Source organism: Mytilus trossulus, unplaced genomic scaffold (genome assembly GCF_036588685.1).
Source record: "Mytilus trossulus isolate FHL-02 unplaced genomic scaffold, PNRI_Mtr1.1.1.hap1 h1tg000128l__unscaffolded, whole genome shotgun sequence".
In the NCBI taxonomy this organism is placed as follows: Eukaryota; Metazoa; Mollusca; class Bivalvia; order Mytilida; family Mytilidae; genus Mytilus; species Mytilus trossulus.
In genome coordinates this window covers 1,349,796-1,365,189 of record NW_026963301.1, presented here as the reverse complement: position 1 = coordinate 1,365,189, position 15,394 = coordinate 1,349,796, and the positions used below count along the sequence as shown (strand labels likewise).

General features: G+C 32.1%; 1 protein-coding gene across 1 annotated transcript in view; it reads right to left on the bottom strand.

Annotated features, from left to right (window-relative positions):
* Positions 1-1,315: 1,315 nt before the first annotated feature.
* Positions 1,316-15,394, bottom strand: part of LOC134700195 (uncharacterized) — a 54,254-nt gene continuing 40,175 nt past the window's right edge. Inside the window, exons 8-12 of the mRNA XM_063561556.1 lie at positions 14,525-15,322; positions 13,952-14,032; positions 9,063-9,383; positions 8,338-8,442; positions 1,316-3,115 (exon numbers count right to left, since the gene is read on the bottom strand). Of these exons, the coding sequence (XP_063417626.1) occupies positions 2,906-3,115; positions 8,338-8,442; positions 9,063-9,383; positions 13,952-14,032; positions 14,525-15,322 (1,515 nt within the window). The 3' untranslated portion in view covers positions 1,316-2,905. The remainder of the gene's footprint in view (positions 3,116-8,337; positions 8,443-9,062; positions 9,384-13,951; positions 14,033-14,524; positions 15,323-15,394) is intronic.

Here is a 15,394-nt window from a genome sequence, read left to right as displayed (position 1 = left end):
CCTAGGTCATGCATGCCTTAAAGTTCATTCAGCGATTGCAAGTACTGAATGCAAATTATATGGAGTTCGGCTATTTTAGCCTAACTACCAGCATTGTAAAAGCGAAGCTTTCAGTATGAAGTGATAATTTAACTGAGACTGTTACAGGTGCATTACATGTAAATAATGGGTGCTTTGTAAATAGAAATTGAAATCAATTGAACTTTTCGGAGATGTTTTTAACAAAGTTACAAATTCGTTATGAATAAGTATCACAACCTGTAGACACACCCAATGATAGACAGTTGGGAAATTGTGAGACGTTGGATAGGGGTAGGCAATTTTGCTATACATAAGGACCCATAACATAATTGATGGATTTGTTTTCATCCTGTCTAATGAAACTACGTACTCGGGACAATATCGAACTTTTGCATAACCTCGACCATATAAGAGGTACAAAAGATAACAGAGGGACATTCAAACTCATAAATCGAAAATAGACTGACAACGCCATAGCTAAAAAAAAGGATGACAAACAGACAACCTATAGTACTCGAAAGCAATTTAGAAAACTAAAGACTAAGAAACATGAATCCCACCAAAAACTAGGGGTGATATTAGAGTGCTCCGGAAGAGATAAGCCGATCCTGTTCTACATATGACACTCTTCATATGACATTAGGAGCATATCCGCTATCATCTGTGAAACGGATATTCCATAGCGATCAACCAACTCGTGAAAGCGTCCGTAAAATTCACGAATGGATGCTAAAGTTTAATGACCTGATTCTCCCCACCTCCTTCCTGGTGTATAAAAATAAGGAGATGTGGTTTGATAGTAGAAAATACAACTACCCATCAAGGTTCAAATGACGCAGTGTAAGCAATACAGTACGAAATTCAACAATGAGACAAACCTTTACCATATAGTAAACTATGAAAGGCCCCAGCATGTGCTTGTATGTGCGATATAAAATGTTCTAAATTTGAATCTGAATCTTTAAAATATTTGATTTGCATGATTTAGAGCAGTACATATATACATGTACATGTGGTTGTCGTTTGTTTATGTTTAACATATTTGTTTTTCGTTAATTTTTTCACATAAATAAGGCCGTTAGTTTTCTCGTTTGAATGGTTTTACATTGTCTTATCGGGGCCTATTATAGCTGACTATGCGGTATGAGCTTTGCTCATTGTTGAAGGCCGTACGGTGACCTATAGTTGTTAATGTCTGGGTCATTTTGGTCTTTTGTGGATAGTTGTCTCATTTACAATCAAACCACATCTTCTTTTTTTATATATACATTGTTTATCATGAACAACATAAAGGCAAAGACAGAGTAATTTTATTTCTTTGTGTTTTCCTAACATTATTAAGATAACAATCTACCATGATACACAGAGAATTGTTTGTCTGTCATATTACATTTATTACAGATGGATCTAAAGATGAAAGACTATATTGTAATAACAATTTGATATTTATTATTCTACATGGAGTGGAACTTCTTGCGAACTGAATAAATATACAATAAATAGAAGAAACAAGATTCGTAGATGTTTATGTTTGTATTTAAAACTTATAAAGTAAGTCCGGCCAATTATCAGATGTAAAAAGCGAACTAATCACAACGAAGTTCTATAACACTTCCGTCATTCGGATAATCAAACACCAAGTCATTTAATGGCTGTTAAATTGATTTGTCAATAATGTTTCGTCATACATACAGCTCATTGTCAATTCAAATACCCAATGGCTTTCAAATTTTAGTTTTTAGCATTCCCGATGAAGATGATAATCCAGAAAAGCGCTTCACAGGCATCAATTTTATAAGTAATAAACGTTATTTTCATTTTCATTACGGGATTTTTACATCTAAAAAAAGATGAAAAAAGAAAACGTATTCTGGAATGCAGTCATTCATTTAAAAAAACAAACATATTTATAATATTTAAAGACGCATATATCTATATTTTAGTTGTGAAATAAATATTAACTTGTTACATGTTAAAGCATTCAGATAAAATTAATAAGTTCAAAAAATACTTTCATTTCATTTTCTAAGTAGACATATAGCATTTGGGACCGAGAAGGACATAAATCATAACATGCAGAATATACACAAGAGAGCATCAAACCAGTATATTAGATATTGCTAACAAATTATTTATTAAAGATTTATATAACCCAAATATTTGTGTTTACACTGAATTTTATTGTTCTCTTCTGAATGGAAAACACGCTGTTTACAATTATCTTTTAAGTTCGTTACGTGTATGAATAACACATATATAGGTTCCATAGCATAATATTAAACTAAAATAAAAAAATAACAATGAAAAAAAAAAAAAACGATTGATCAATTTTAACATATTAACCAAACATGATCTTATTAAGGATTTATATAATTTAGATTATCGCTTTCATAGTTATTATGTTATTGTGCGACTTGACAGTGAAACTGATAAATGAGAATATATCTCTATGTAGTTTACTTTTGGTTTTTTATTTTTTACTTTAGGTCAGGTTCAACTAAAGTATAACAACTATAAAATGAATAAACATAAAAGTATATTATAGCACGCAATCATGTTTGAATTAGACGAACAATGCCTTTTGTAATACAAACTAGTTTTCACTTGAAGTGAAAGAAGACTGAACTGACATATTTATGTTAGGAAGAATAAGTTCAAATGAAAAAAAAGCACGATCACTCATAGAAAATGGTATGTCTGATAAGCAAGTTAAAAGATGCGTTTCAAATGACAACAAACATTCCAAGTGGTGACAAAACCAAACGCGGTTAAAAATGAAGATTGAGAAAATAAAAATGTCAATAAAAAGCGTTCACAATGCCATGAAATATACTTGATGAATGATTTAACTCATAAGTCTTCAGTTCCTAAATACATGCACACATTATTTAGGACTATGAGCAATATACGTATTTCCAAGCCACTTATTTCCAAATTGCCACATAGATTTAATCTTTTCGAACACTTCCTCCGTTGTCTCTGCTTGAGGCTTCATGAATGGTTTTTGCTGCGTTGGTGGTCGTTTTTGTTCTACGGAGTCATTATCACTTTGCGGTAATAGGTTCCCGTGCTCATCTACTTCAGGTGATACTTGCTGAAAAAGAAAATATGATTAATACACATAGACGGATCGTCAAAAGTGATTATATCATGTTTTTTACCGTTTTTAAGATTTTTTTTAAACATAAAATAGTCCATTTTTTTTATTCAGTTGAGAAACCGTTTTATAGAATTACGCTCACTTCCAAAAATCCTGGATTCGTCCTAAAATACATGTATATACATGTAGCAAGCTTCTTTTTTTTTTTAGAAAATGCAGTGTGGAATGAGGAAATTAAATCGAGTGACTTATGAGAGGAGGCTACCACACTCTCTGCGTTATATATCATATTCAGCTTCTATAAGAAGGGTCCGTGCGAGGCCTGTAAAATCTGACGATATCTTCTATTAAACATAACCTCATCATCCAGTGACAATGAAAAGTCTCAACCTGTCGTTTTGGTAACTCAGTCTCGTTTTAAAAATCAATGAATTTAAAAACTTACAATTTAATACCAAGTAAGTTTCGTGTTAAGAAGCCTGTTATATCTTTTGGTCACCATTCGAATCAATGCGTTACCAACTGGTAAAGCTCAAATAAAAACTAAATAAATAAAATATGACACAGAAAAGTATTTTGAACTTTTCCATCCTTTAGATTAGAAATGAAAATAATCCATTAATCTAGATATTGTCTTGGACTGACAAACGTTCAGCAGTATACCCCTCCCTCTAGGGACACTCTTCATTTACAAAAAAAAAAATCAGTATATTTCCTACATGATAGTTAGATCATAAATGGTTATTACCTCCCCTTCCCACAAGTCAACATCCATATTAAAGACATAATATCATGCTTCCCTTTATCAAATATGTTGTAGACTGTTATAAGGTTTACAAACCTTTAGTATCTATCAGATAAATATCCGTTATATACATCTTTTGTATTTTTTAAATCTTTTAATTGTTATTTTTTCATAATAATTTTCAATTTTAATCGTTCAATTTAACAATGACTCTTATAGTCTTTATCCATAGTAAATAGTTTTGAATAAGCTAAGGCATTAAAACATTGTGAGAAATTAAGTGGATTTAGATTGAGTAATACGATACAAGCACATGTACAGTGTACATGTAGTACAGTGTACATGTAGTACAGTGTACATGTAGTACAGTGTACATGTAGAACAGTGTATATGTAGTACAGTGTACATGTAGTACAGTGTACATGTAGTACAGTCACATTCTTATTATTGATATACAGGTCAAACTTTATAATAGGGATTATATTAAAGAATACACCTTTTATAGTTTTAGAAATGTTTTTTACATATTTCTTTCGGTATACTATTTATATGAGTTTTTATTTTAAGCTATCAGTAAAATATACTATCTTGTTGATACACATGTACATGTATATGCACAAAGAAAAAAAATCCATTATTCTGAACACTTAATTATAAAAAAAGTATGAGAAAAAATTAAACAGAAAATAATGCTTTTATAAAAATATAATATTTTTTGTTCTCATTCAGAACATATAGAAAAGCAACATACTATTTTCCTTAGATGACCTATCTTGTATACAACATGATTTAGATGGTCTTTCATTTCTTTATTCAATGATATTAAATTTAGACCAATCTCTCTCTTTTTTTTCTCTTCCTTTTTTTTGTCTATTCCGTAATTTATGCCCTGTGTTTTGAATTTTTGCCAATCATTCTCTATTTTGTAAACCCCAACCAGACCCATATATGTATTATAGTTTATATGCTATGGTGTACATTGTAGTTACTTTGTATTGTAATTTTTTTTCTAGTAAACTGGAGATAACCCAATTTAAATAAGGTTATCCATCGCCCATCTAAAAAAATGTCTTAGATTGTAAAAGCAAACAGTAAATCAGATGTGAATATATATACAGAAATTATATCAAAAAGAATATCAAATCGAAGAAAAAAAAGATAAACATTTTGATTGTTGCAACTACAGAATAAATACAAAAATTACATGTAGGTCCGACTAGTGCACTGATTCAATCACAAAAAACACACTTGTTGCATGCTTGGTACTATGCTATTTTTATACTTTTTAAAATAAAAGTCGTAGTATAAAATTATACAATTCCATTCTGAAAAAAAATAAAGAACCAAATTTTTAAAATCCTTGGGACAAAGTAGATTTAAAATAATTTTTGGCGATTATTTTTATGTCCATTTTGGTCATTAAGCTCCTTACGTGTCTAAGTATTTATACATTCTCGGCATGCGCATGTTTGAGTTGATAAAAATAAAGAGATGTAGTATTGTTGCAAAATGAGACAGATATCCATCAAAGTTCAAATGAAGTGGATGTAAGCAATCATAGTCAATCGTAAGGTCTTTTACGATGTGAAACCCATACCGTATTTTCGGCTATAAATGTTTTCAATGCAGTTGAATCCAGAATAGCTCTCGGACGTACCGAATAAAGTGTCAGTTTTTTTAATCATCCTGTCATCAATTCATCAATGCTCCTGTATATTAAAACCATTCTGCCGTACGATTGACAGTTTCCCCCCTTAAAGGTTTTATGGACAGGATTGGCTATACAGAATCATACAGTATATATCCTTATCTTATGAAGAACTATTCGAAAACACAGTTGCGCTATGCAAGTCTTGTTCGTTTGGACCCAAAAGATTACGTACCACAACCTACCTTCCTGAGAACAATCCTCTAGTGTCGAATGGAGCAGACGCTTGTAGTCTATCAGACCTTTATGTATAAAGTTTATTGTTATTCAAAACTTGTTATACCGAAGAACCAAAAGATATTTGAAAATTGTAAAATAATGAAACATTTGTTGAAAACTTCTTAAACTGCTTTTAATTTTTGATTTTAATGAAATGTTTTTAATGTTTAAAAACAAAAAAAACGGATTGCAAAAAAAAAAAAAAAAACTCAAAAATTTTCTCTTGTTCTTTAATTATTTAAAAGATGAAACTTGAACTATTGACAGTCATTTTGAGAAAAAAATTATCTTTTTTAAATATTTTAAGTTAAAAAAAAAAAAAAAAAAAGCAATTAGTGAAAAGACGAGGCTTTTTGATAAATAGAGTCACTACAAATTAAATCGAACTTAAATCGAAGATTGAAATATCGTGTGCTATGTGAAAAGTGCATGATTAGAACTGAAAGAGATACACAAAGCAGACGTGACAGTGAACAACTCCTATGGTTATGTTAATTTTTGTAGCTACAAATTTAAAGGGTTTTAAAAAGAGACTTTTGAATAGAAATAATTTCAATGACTTATTGTAGAATTCATAATGAAATTCATTCACAAAATTAATAAAACTAGCACCATGATATGCAGGAGTGCTACTGGGCAAAATCACAAGAAAAATACGACTTCTTGGATAAAAAGATTATTTAAAAAAAAAAAAAATCAAATATGCGTTGATGTTAAAAAATCATTTAATCTAATGTAGTCATTTATAGAAAAATAAAATACTCCGAACTCTTAATTCGGTTTAAATAGTTAATTGATTAAATACTACTCTATTTGGCCAAGAGACACTACTTCGCATTGTATTTAGCAACAACACCGTTGTATAGAACTAAAGACATTTTGTTTGAAAATGGTTTGATTTTTGGTTCTCGAAATATCTTAACTATCGAATAAGTTGGAGTCACTTCAACCCTTTACTAAAAATTGCGATATTTGATATGGATAAAATTATAGCATTTTGTTGAAATGCATTTATAAAGTAGCCAACTTAAATTTTGTGCATGGTGAAATAAAACTTTTAATTTTCATGTTAAATATTGTAAATTTTGGTTATTGAATTTACTATTACAATACAAAGTCTTATTCACAAAATGAGTGAATATTAAATAAACGTTCAAAATAATTAATTTGGAAATGGTGAAGCTCTCAGTGCAAAACACGATTTGACACGATATATAAAGCAACGAGACAGACTTTCCTTGCAAAACAAGAGTAATGAACCGGAAATGATTAATAAACTGAAATAAGTTTTTCCACTGTATAGTACATATGTACATGTACTTGTATAATTCTGAGATTATGCAGAAGAGTTTTACTGTCATTCCAAAGGGTTGTACTGGTAGTCGTTTAAGCTGTCACGATTGTTAACAAGAAGGGTTGTTTTTTCAATCAGTGTTTTTGTTTCGCTAGTCCTAGAAATTGTATTGTTTGTTATGTTGCTTAACGGTAACAGTTAGCGAAGTTCAAACAGACGTGTATTATTCTTATATTTTTTTTTCAAAAGCTTTCCGAATAATTGCCTTTACAGAAAGAATTTATAATACATTCCAACCAAAATATGTTCTCAATATCGATTTATCTATGACGTTTAATATATATATCATGTCAAATGCAGTGCAAGTCTCACCTATTCCAAATTATACTTTCAAACTCAGAGTCCTAAAAATCAAAATCATCGAGTCGACTTAGTATTGCAGTAGTATAACAAAATACACTCTGTGCTTTTATGCTATAAAATATTAGCAATTTCATGTTTTCTGCCAATTGTTTCAATCAAAGATGGGTTGAGTTGAGTATCTACTAGTATTTATAATTTTATGATAAAAGCAATTCAAGGTTTGCACTTTGATTTAAAAAAAACTTTCGTACACACAGAGAGGCTTAAAATAGTATTTTTACTACCAACTCTGATGTCTCAACGATAAACAAGTAGTTAATAATGAAATGCCTTTTGTTTAATTTTTTAATTAATAACATTAACGGTACCAATTACCCTGCACCAGATGCGCATTTTGACAATACATGTCTCTTCAGTGATGCTCGTGGCCAAAATATTTGAAATCCAAAGCTTATATAAAAGATAAAGAGCTTTAATCCAAAAGGTCCAAAAAGTATAGCCAAATCCGCGAAAGGAATCAGAGCTATGCATGAGGGAGATACATTAAAACTTCCACACAACACGCCGTCATTGGGTTCAGAGTAAGATAGCATGCTTAGATATCCTTTTGGTTGTTCTGAAAATGCAAATATTTCCTTTTAAAAAAAGCTTGATTCTGATGCATTATCTACCCAAATACCATAACTCACCAGACAAATTACTATATAAAGTCTTGGTCACACGATTTTGGTGATACAAGGTATATAGCCGATGACTTCTGTTCTCAATATAAAGAGGCCTCATATATCAATTTTGGATTGGCAAATTTGTCTTGCACAGTGTATAAAGCTAAACATTACCAATTACTCTATTATAGCTTACTATAGAACTATTTATATAAAACTCACCCCTTCACCATCAGTTTCCTCTTTTCTATCTGAGTTATTGTGCGTTCTAGGTACAGAGGTGCTCCTATGTTTAAACCAGGAGTCGGACAGAGGTTCTTGATCTCCCTGCAAAAAAGCAAGGCTGCAGTTAGATTTTATGACAAACACAAGAATGTCTTCCTATTAAATCATGCACTCTACCACTATGACATTTCCGTTATAAACGAATCTCAAAAGATGGATCATAACCTATCCAGTTCTTATATTTAAAAAAAAGTTACATAATAAAGATAAACATTTGTACTAAATTTCAAGTTATATTTAATTTTTTGTATCGTTCTAGTCTACCTAAAACCAAAATTCAAGCTATGGGACAGACGGGAAAACAAAAAGACAAGAAAATACAATGCATCAAGAAAGCAGGACATACACATGGAATTTTTGTTTCTTTGTAAATCAGGGGAATTTTTAAAACTACCCTGAATTTATTGATGAAGGCAGTACGGTGACCTATAATAGTTAATTTCTATATCATTTTGTTTCTTATAGGGAGGTGTCTCATTTGCAACCATAGCATATATTTATATATAGCATTGCATCTCAGATAAACAATTATTTAACCTAAACAAACTAGGTAGCAATCATTTAACTTCAAAAGAGGGAAGTATGTAGATTTTTTGTCTTAAATTATACTGTAAATTCGCATAAAGATATTCGATGATTTCGTTTATGTACAACATCCATACCTTCTTTTGTTCAAGAGGATGTCTAAGCTTTGGTTGTTTCTTTTTCCTTTTGGAAGACAGTATATCCCTATTGGTATGTTTATATATTTTCTCTCTCAGCATACTTTCGTTTCGTTTCAAGTTTGACTTGCTTGGATTTGAATTTAATGTATCATCTGTAGTATTGTCATCTATTTCTTTTTCCTCCCCAGTTTCTGTAGTAATGTTTTCATCTTTTGAATGTACAATGATCTGATCATTTGTACTCATATCTAAATCATTTAAACTTGGATCAATTGGACTATCTTCATCAGTGATTAATGGATTAACCTGCTTCTTTTTCTGAGAAAAAGCAAAATAGAAAGAATTAGGATACTTAATACAATACTAAGGTGACTAGCTCTTCGTGAGGGTAGTCATATCAGATACGTTTAACATTCCAAAAATCATTAGTACTGATGGTCTGGCAGAATTGGTATTCGATATATGTTTGCCTTCCAATTCTTACTATATATAATGGTAAGTAAGGATCGTTGAGTCGATTTTCCTTGTACTGTGCTTGAAAAAAATAATATCAATTTACTGTGTTGTTGCTTTAAATTTCGAAACATTTCTTCCTTGTCATTAAAAATAAAGGAAGATTGAATGAAAAAAAAGACAGAATAAAAGTAAGAAAAAATTTGCATTGTACTAGTGAGTTTTACATTAAAACTTAAATGAATAAATTAACACACAGCAAATAAAAAGATATGTAAAAAAAATGGAAGATTGAACTAAAAAAAAAGACAGAATGAAAGTAAGAAAAAAATCGTATTGTAACTGGTGATTTCAAGCTACCTTAAAACTTAAATGAATAAATTAACACACAGCAAATAAAAAGATATGTAAAAAAAAACGGTCTTACCGTACAACCCAAAAACATAAATAATTCCATAGTGTGAGATATTGCATTTCATGTCTTTATCGTTTTAGAGATTTTTTACTAACAAATGCAATGTTGCTAATGATGTTAAATAAGCTATAAAAAGCTAGGGGGATAATGACATAACTTTTAAATCGTCTGTATAACTGTGGAATTAAATACATGACGATTGGGATTAAGCACGACGAAGGATTGGGTCGGTAGGTAAACTTATTTTACCAAAGCACGAGTTGAATTAATTTCGTAGTTTTCAGCATGATTAATAATTTTGTGGTGTGGCTTTCTTCAGGTCGCCCCGAAAAACAGATATCCGGAAATCAAATTCTTCTATAGTAAACACCCATTCGACGAAAAAGATTTATCTATTTTATTACGGTACTTTTCGGGCCATATACATGAATGGTACATGTATATTGCATTAAATAGAAAGATTTTGTTTTGGTCAAATAGACTACTTTCGAATTCATCCGTCAACGAAAAAAAACTCGGTCAATTATGCGCGCCTTTGATCGCCTGTATCCCTGCACTATTACTTTAACGTTCATCAAGCGTAAAGCTCCGTTGGGAGTCCGTTGGTGTACTAACGGACATGTAACGAATGACTAACGGACACACAACGGACATTGAACGTACATGAAACGGATACGTACCGGACAGAACGGACGTCGAACGTTCAGACGAGTACCGGATAAAACGGACACCTAACGGAAGCGTAACGGATAAAACGGATGAACAAAATATTCTGAAAATTAAAGGCAATAAACCATCTAAAAATTAAAGGCAATAAACCATGAGAAATTTCAATTGGCATATGTCCGTTTTACATCCGGTAGGCATCCGTTTTATCCGTTATCCTTCCGTTAATGTCCGTTTCACATCCGTTTTATCCATTAGGCGTCCGTTAGGCGTCCGGTAGACGTCCGTTGGTGAATTGGTCTACCGGATCTCCAACGGATGCATAACGGACACGTAACGGATACAAAACGGACGAATACCGTACAAAACGGACGTTCAACGGACATTTTATCCGTTGGACGCCCGTTCAAAGTTTTAAACATGCTCAAAATTTTCCACCGAACAGAACGGACGTCAACGGATAAAACGGACGCTTAACGGACGCCTAACGGATAAGAACGGACGTCTAACGGACATGAACGGATTGAAAAAAAGTTATCCGTTAGGCGTCCGTTCGAGCTATCCGGTAAGGTGTGACCGAGGCTTTAAACATGTTTAAGTGATAGTCATTGTACAGGATAAACTACAAATAATGTTTGTTTTGTAAGTACTTAAGGTTTATGTACCCTTCTGTAGCCATTTTTGAACGAATTTTTCAAACCTCAATTGTATCAAAACTACAGATAAAATGAATAACAGAGATAGGCCATTTAGTACATATTCAAAGGGGAAACTTGATGCAAAGCATTATTTTTTACTGTTTCATTGCATTTGATAGAAAAAGAGGACTTTGTGGCAAATAAATCAAAATTTTTATAGAAAATCCACAGCCATTAATACAGATATTTTTGTTATAAAATTTGAAACATAAATTACTCACTTGATTTTCTATGATGTGCTAGTGTTTATTTTTTACAAAAAGTTCTAAGCAACCTGTAAATTCCAAAACACCTCGTGCTGAGTCACTAAAGTCGAGCGCACCCTAAAAGGTGTACTTGATTTTGGCCATATCTATATTTGTTTTAACCAATAACTACATTTACAAACTTGTTTTAAGGAAATCAATGCTAGCACTGCATGCAATAATCCTATATCTATCAGTCATCAAATTGCCAAATATGAGAGTACAAGGATAAAGGCAGTGAATTTTCTATAAAAATCTTGATTTATTTGCCACAAAGTCCTCTTTTTCTATTAAATGCAATGGAACAGTAAAAAATAATGCTTTGCATCAAGTTTCCCCTTGGAATATGTACAAAATGGCCTATCTCTATTAATAATTATATCTTTAGTTTTGATACCATTGAAGTTTAAAAAGTTCGTACAAAAATGGCTACAGAAGGGTACATAAACTTTAATTAAAATTTCCTAATGACCGCAGTGCTGATTGTCATTTATAAGAATTTGATTTGCTGTATAATTCATGCAATTTAACATTATATTAGTTTTCCAACCACTCGCTCAACATTTGAAGGGAAGTGACTATGCCCTGAAACGCACAAATGTTTTTCACTAAAACCCGAGTTTTTGACGGGAAATGCATCGAACTCGAAAGTTGTCTATAAATGTTTTTCGTAGCATCGATATATCCAGTTGAAAATTTATAAACTGTTTAATTTATTTTAAAAGAGGTTAAAAATATTATCGACAACATAAGTCGAAGGAAATTCAAAGACATACTTATACACTTTCAAAACACCACAATTTAGACTAAAACAATATGAACCTATAAAACGTGTAACGAACAAAGGTGCTCCGGGTTCGTACATTGTGAGCGGCACATGTTAACAAATACTTCTGATGTAAAAGTATGCTGTTTTTTTTTGTATTAATGTGGGTTTTGTATACAATATTTTGTTGTTGATGTTTTATCCAGATGTTCAGAGGGATTGTGGTTCTTTGGTTATAATTTATCTATTTTGTACGACAATGATTTTGAATAATACATTCTAAAGATTTCAAGGCTATAACTTGCACTGATTCAACATCTAATGCCAATTTAACAAGATTAAAAATATATTTTGAAGATTAAGAATGTTAAAGAATTAAATTATGAGGAAAGGGGATTACGTTTAAACTAAACACCACGTGGCGTTACGCCTTCGAAGTTATTAACTTTCGTGAAGTAGGCCAAGGGACAAAGTAATTAAAGTGGTACCCAACACTTTCACTAAAATTAATTTGGATGGTTTAGTTTTCATAAAAATTTGTCAAAGTATTTACTTTGAGCCTTTAACAAAAATATAAAAATTTCACAAATTTTGAACCAACCGTTTTATTAGAAAAATTACACTGGTAGTATAGCAGTTTGACAAACACCAATTTTGATCATTGAGAAGCTTAATAATCCCTAAACAGCACATCGTAATTAAAATGTTTAACTGATTTTACAGAGTTATCTCACTGTAGTGTTAGGTACCACCTTAATCGCAGAAAGAGAAGAGTATTTCGTAAAAAAGAATTAACTTGTCAAAAATAGGCCTTTCAACTTTATTAGTTCCACCAGGATTTCAACTGTGTACGCTAGAAGCACATTTCGTCAACAAATAGCTCATAATGTAAGTGACGCTTGAAACGATCAAACACACGTAAAGCAGTAATATCGAAGAGCATTGAGGACTTAAAATATGAAATCGAATAAAATGGAGAAAGGAAACAGTGAATATGTCAAAGAGACAATAACCCGACCAAAGAAAAGAAAACAACCCGAGACCAGCAATGGGTCTTCAACACAGCGAGAAATCCCCATACCCGTAGGCATGCAGGCTTCAGTTGGTCCCGTAAAAAAGGTGTTTATAGTCTCATTCAGCGAATATGTACGGCATACTAAACTTTGAAACATATAAAAGAATCAAAAGTGAAATTCAGGTTATTATTTTGGTCAAGGTAGGTTTTGATGTAGATGAGGTCCAATGAACTTTAAACTTAGAAAACATGTTCCCTCTAAGATCATCTTTCTAATTTTGATTTCAAATAAGAGTTTTGACCCAAATGTCACTTTCCACTGAACATAGAAAGTGCTAGTGCCTGCTTCAGGTTGAATTCTTTGGTCAAGGTAGTTTTTGATGAGGTTAAAGTCCTATCAACTTGAAACACATGTTTCCCATTTTATGATCTCTCTAGTTTGAATGCAAAATTAGAGCTTTGACCCAAATTTCACGGTCCACTGAACATAGAAAATGATAGTGCGATTGGGGAATCAGTGTCCTGTAAACACAATCTTCTTTGATAAATCAGAAAGGAAAAAAAATAATGTTATAATTTTAAAAAAGAACGCCATATTTGTTGTTAGTAGAGTAAGTGCGTGACCTACCCTGAATGATTTAGGGCGGATCCTCAAAATATTTATCCGGGTACCAAAGACTAATTTATCGTCAGTATTACCATAGCGATCCTAGAAAATAAAATTGCAGGGTTTTACTTCAAATTTATCCAGCCTAAGTGGTTCGAATTCATTAATATATAATTTGATTTCTATTTTACGACATGAGTAGGATACCGGACAATCACAGCTCGCGCGAATTGCACATATTACTTTCTGTGGATTCATTTTTTTCTTAGGTATCAATTGTCGTGGATTGAGAAAAACCTTTTGTTATTCGTTGTCATTTGAATTCGTGGTTCAACGGTATCTAAGAAACCCACGAAAATTGGTATCCAAGGAATAATAATGAATCCACAGTATTCAAAAAGTTCCAAATATTTATGGAGGAATTGTTGTTTTTATGTGTCAAAACATTTATTGTGAAAGGCAAACTGATAACGAAAAACGAAACAAACAAAAACGCAAAATATAAACAGACAAATCACAGTACAACGTTAGTAATAGTTTAGTTAAAACAACATAAACGAAAAACTTATTACAATTATAAAATTATATATTTACCGGTTTCTGCTTTGATGTTCCCTTTCTTTTAATGCTGCTTCCAGGTCGGCGTTTCGAAGCTGAGCTTACTCGTCTAGTGGAAGATGCACTCTTGGTTCTCTTGACCCGTTTCTTTTTCTTCTTATTTGTTCCTCCTTGCTCTGTCTGAGTTGCATCAGTCTGGTGCTCTGGTATAGTCGTCATCGAAGGAGGAACGGCAATAGGTGAAATAAGGTCTGGTTGAAAGTCTCCACCATGACTTATACTGTCCAGTACTATTTGAGGAATATTAGGTGTTTGAGTACCTTCGTCTCTCTTACCATCCAGAAAGTCACCAGTCGATTGCATTTGCAAAAAATTGTCACTACCCTGGTCGTCGTCATCGGAGTCTGAATATTCAGATGAGTAATCGATCGGTTCGGTAACTTCCGGAAGAGACTCGGCAACCATCGTACCCCGAGTTGACGGGTTAATATCGAGAAGAATCGAAGACTCGCGCCTAATTCCAGCAGACAGAAGCGAACCAGTTGTTAGTGTGGAATCAGGTCGACATCTTTCATCTATCATGATTTCAACACTTCTAGGTGTATCGTTAATCAGTGCTTTTTCGTCAATCACAACACCGTTACTTTTGCACATTCGTTTATTACGTATTTCGCCATTTGCGTATTTTGGATCTGGCTTTGGTGTGTCAACCTCTTTGTTTTCTTGGTAATATTTATAGTTCTGATAAAGTTTATAACCAATTACAGCAATGATTATTATCATTATCAAAGGCACAATAACCCCAAGTGCTATTGCCGCCGTGAAGTTTTCTGCCTCTGTGTAAGCTGATTGAAACGAGAAAGTACATTTGAATAACTGAACAGCATCCATTTTTTTTTTATACTT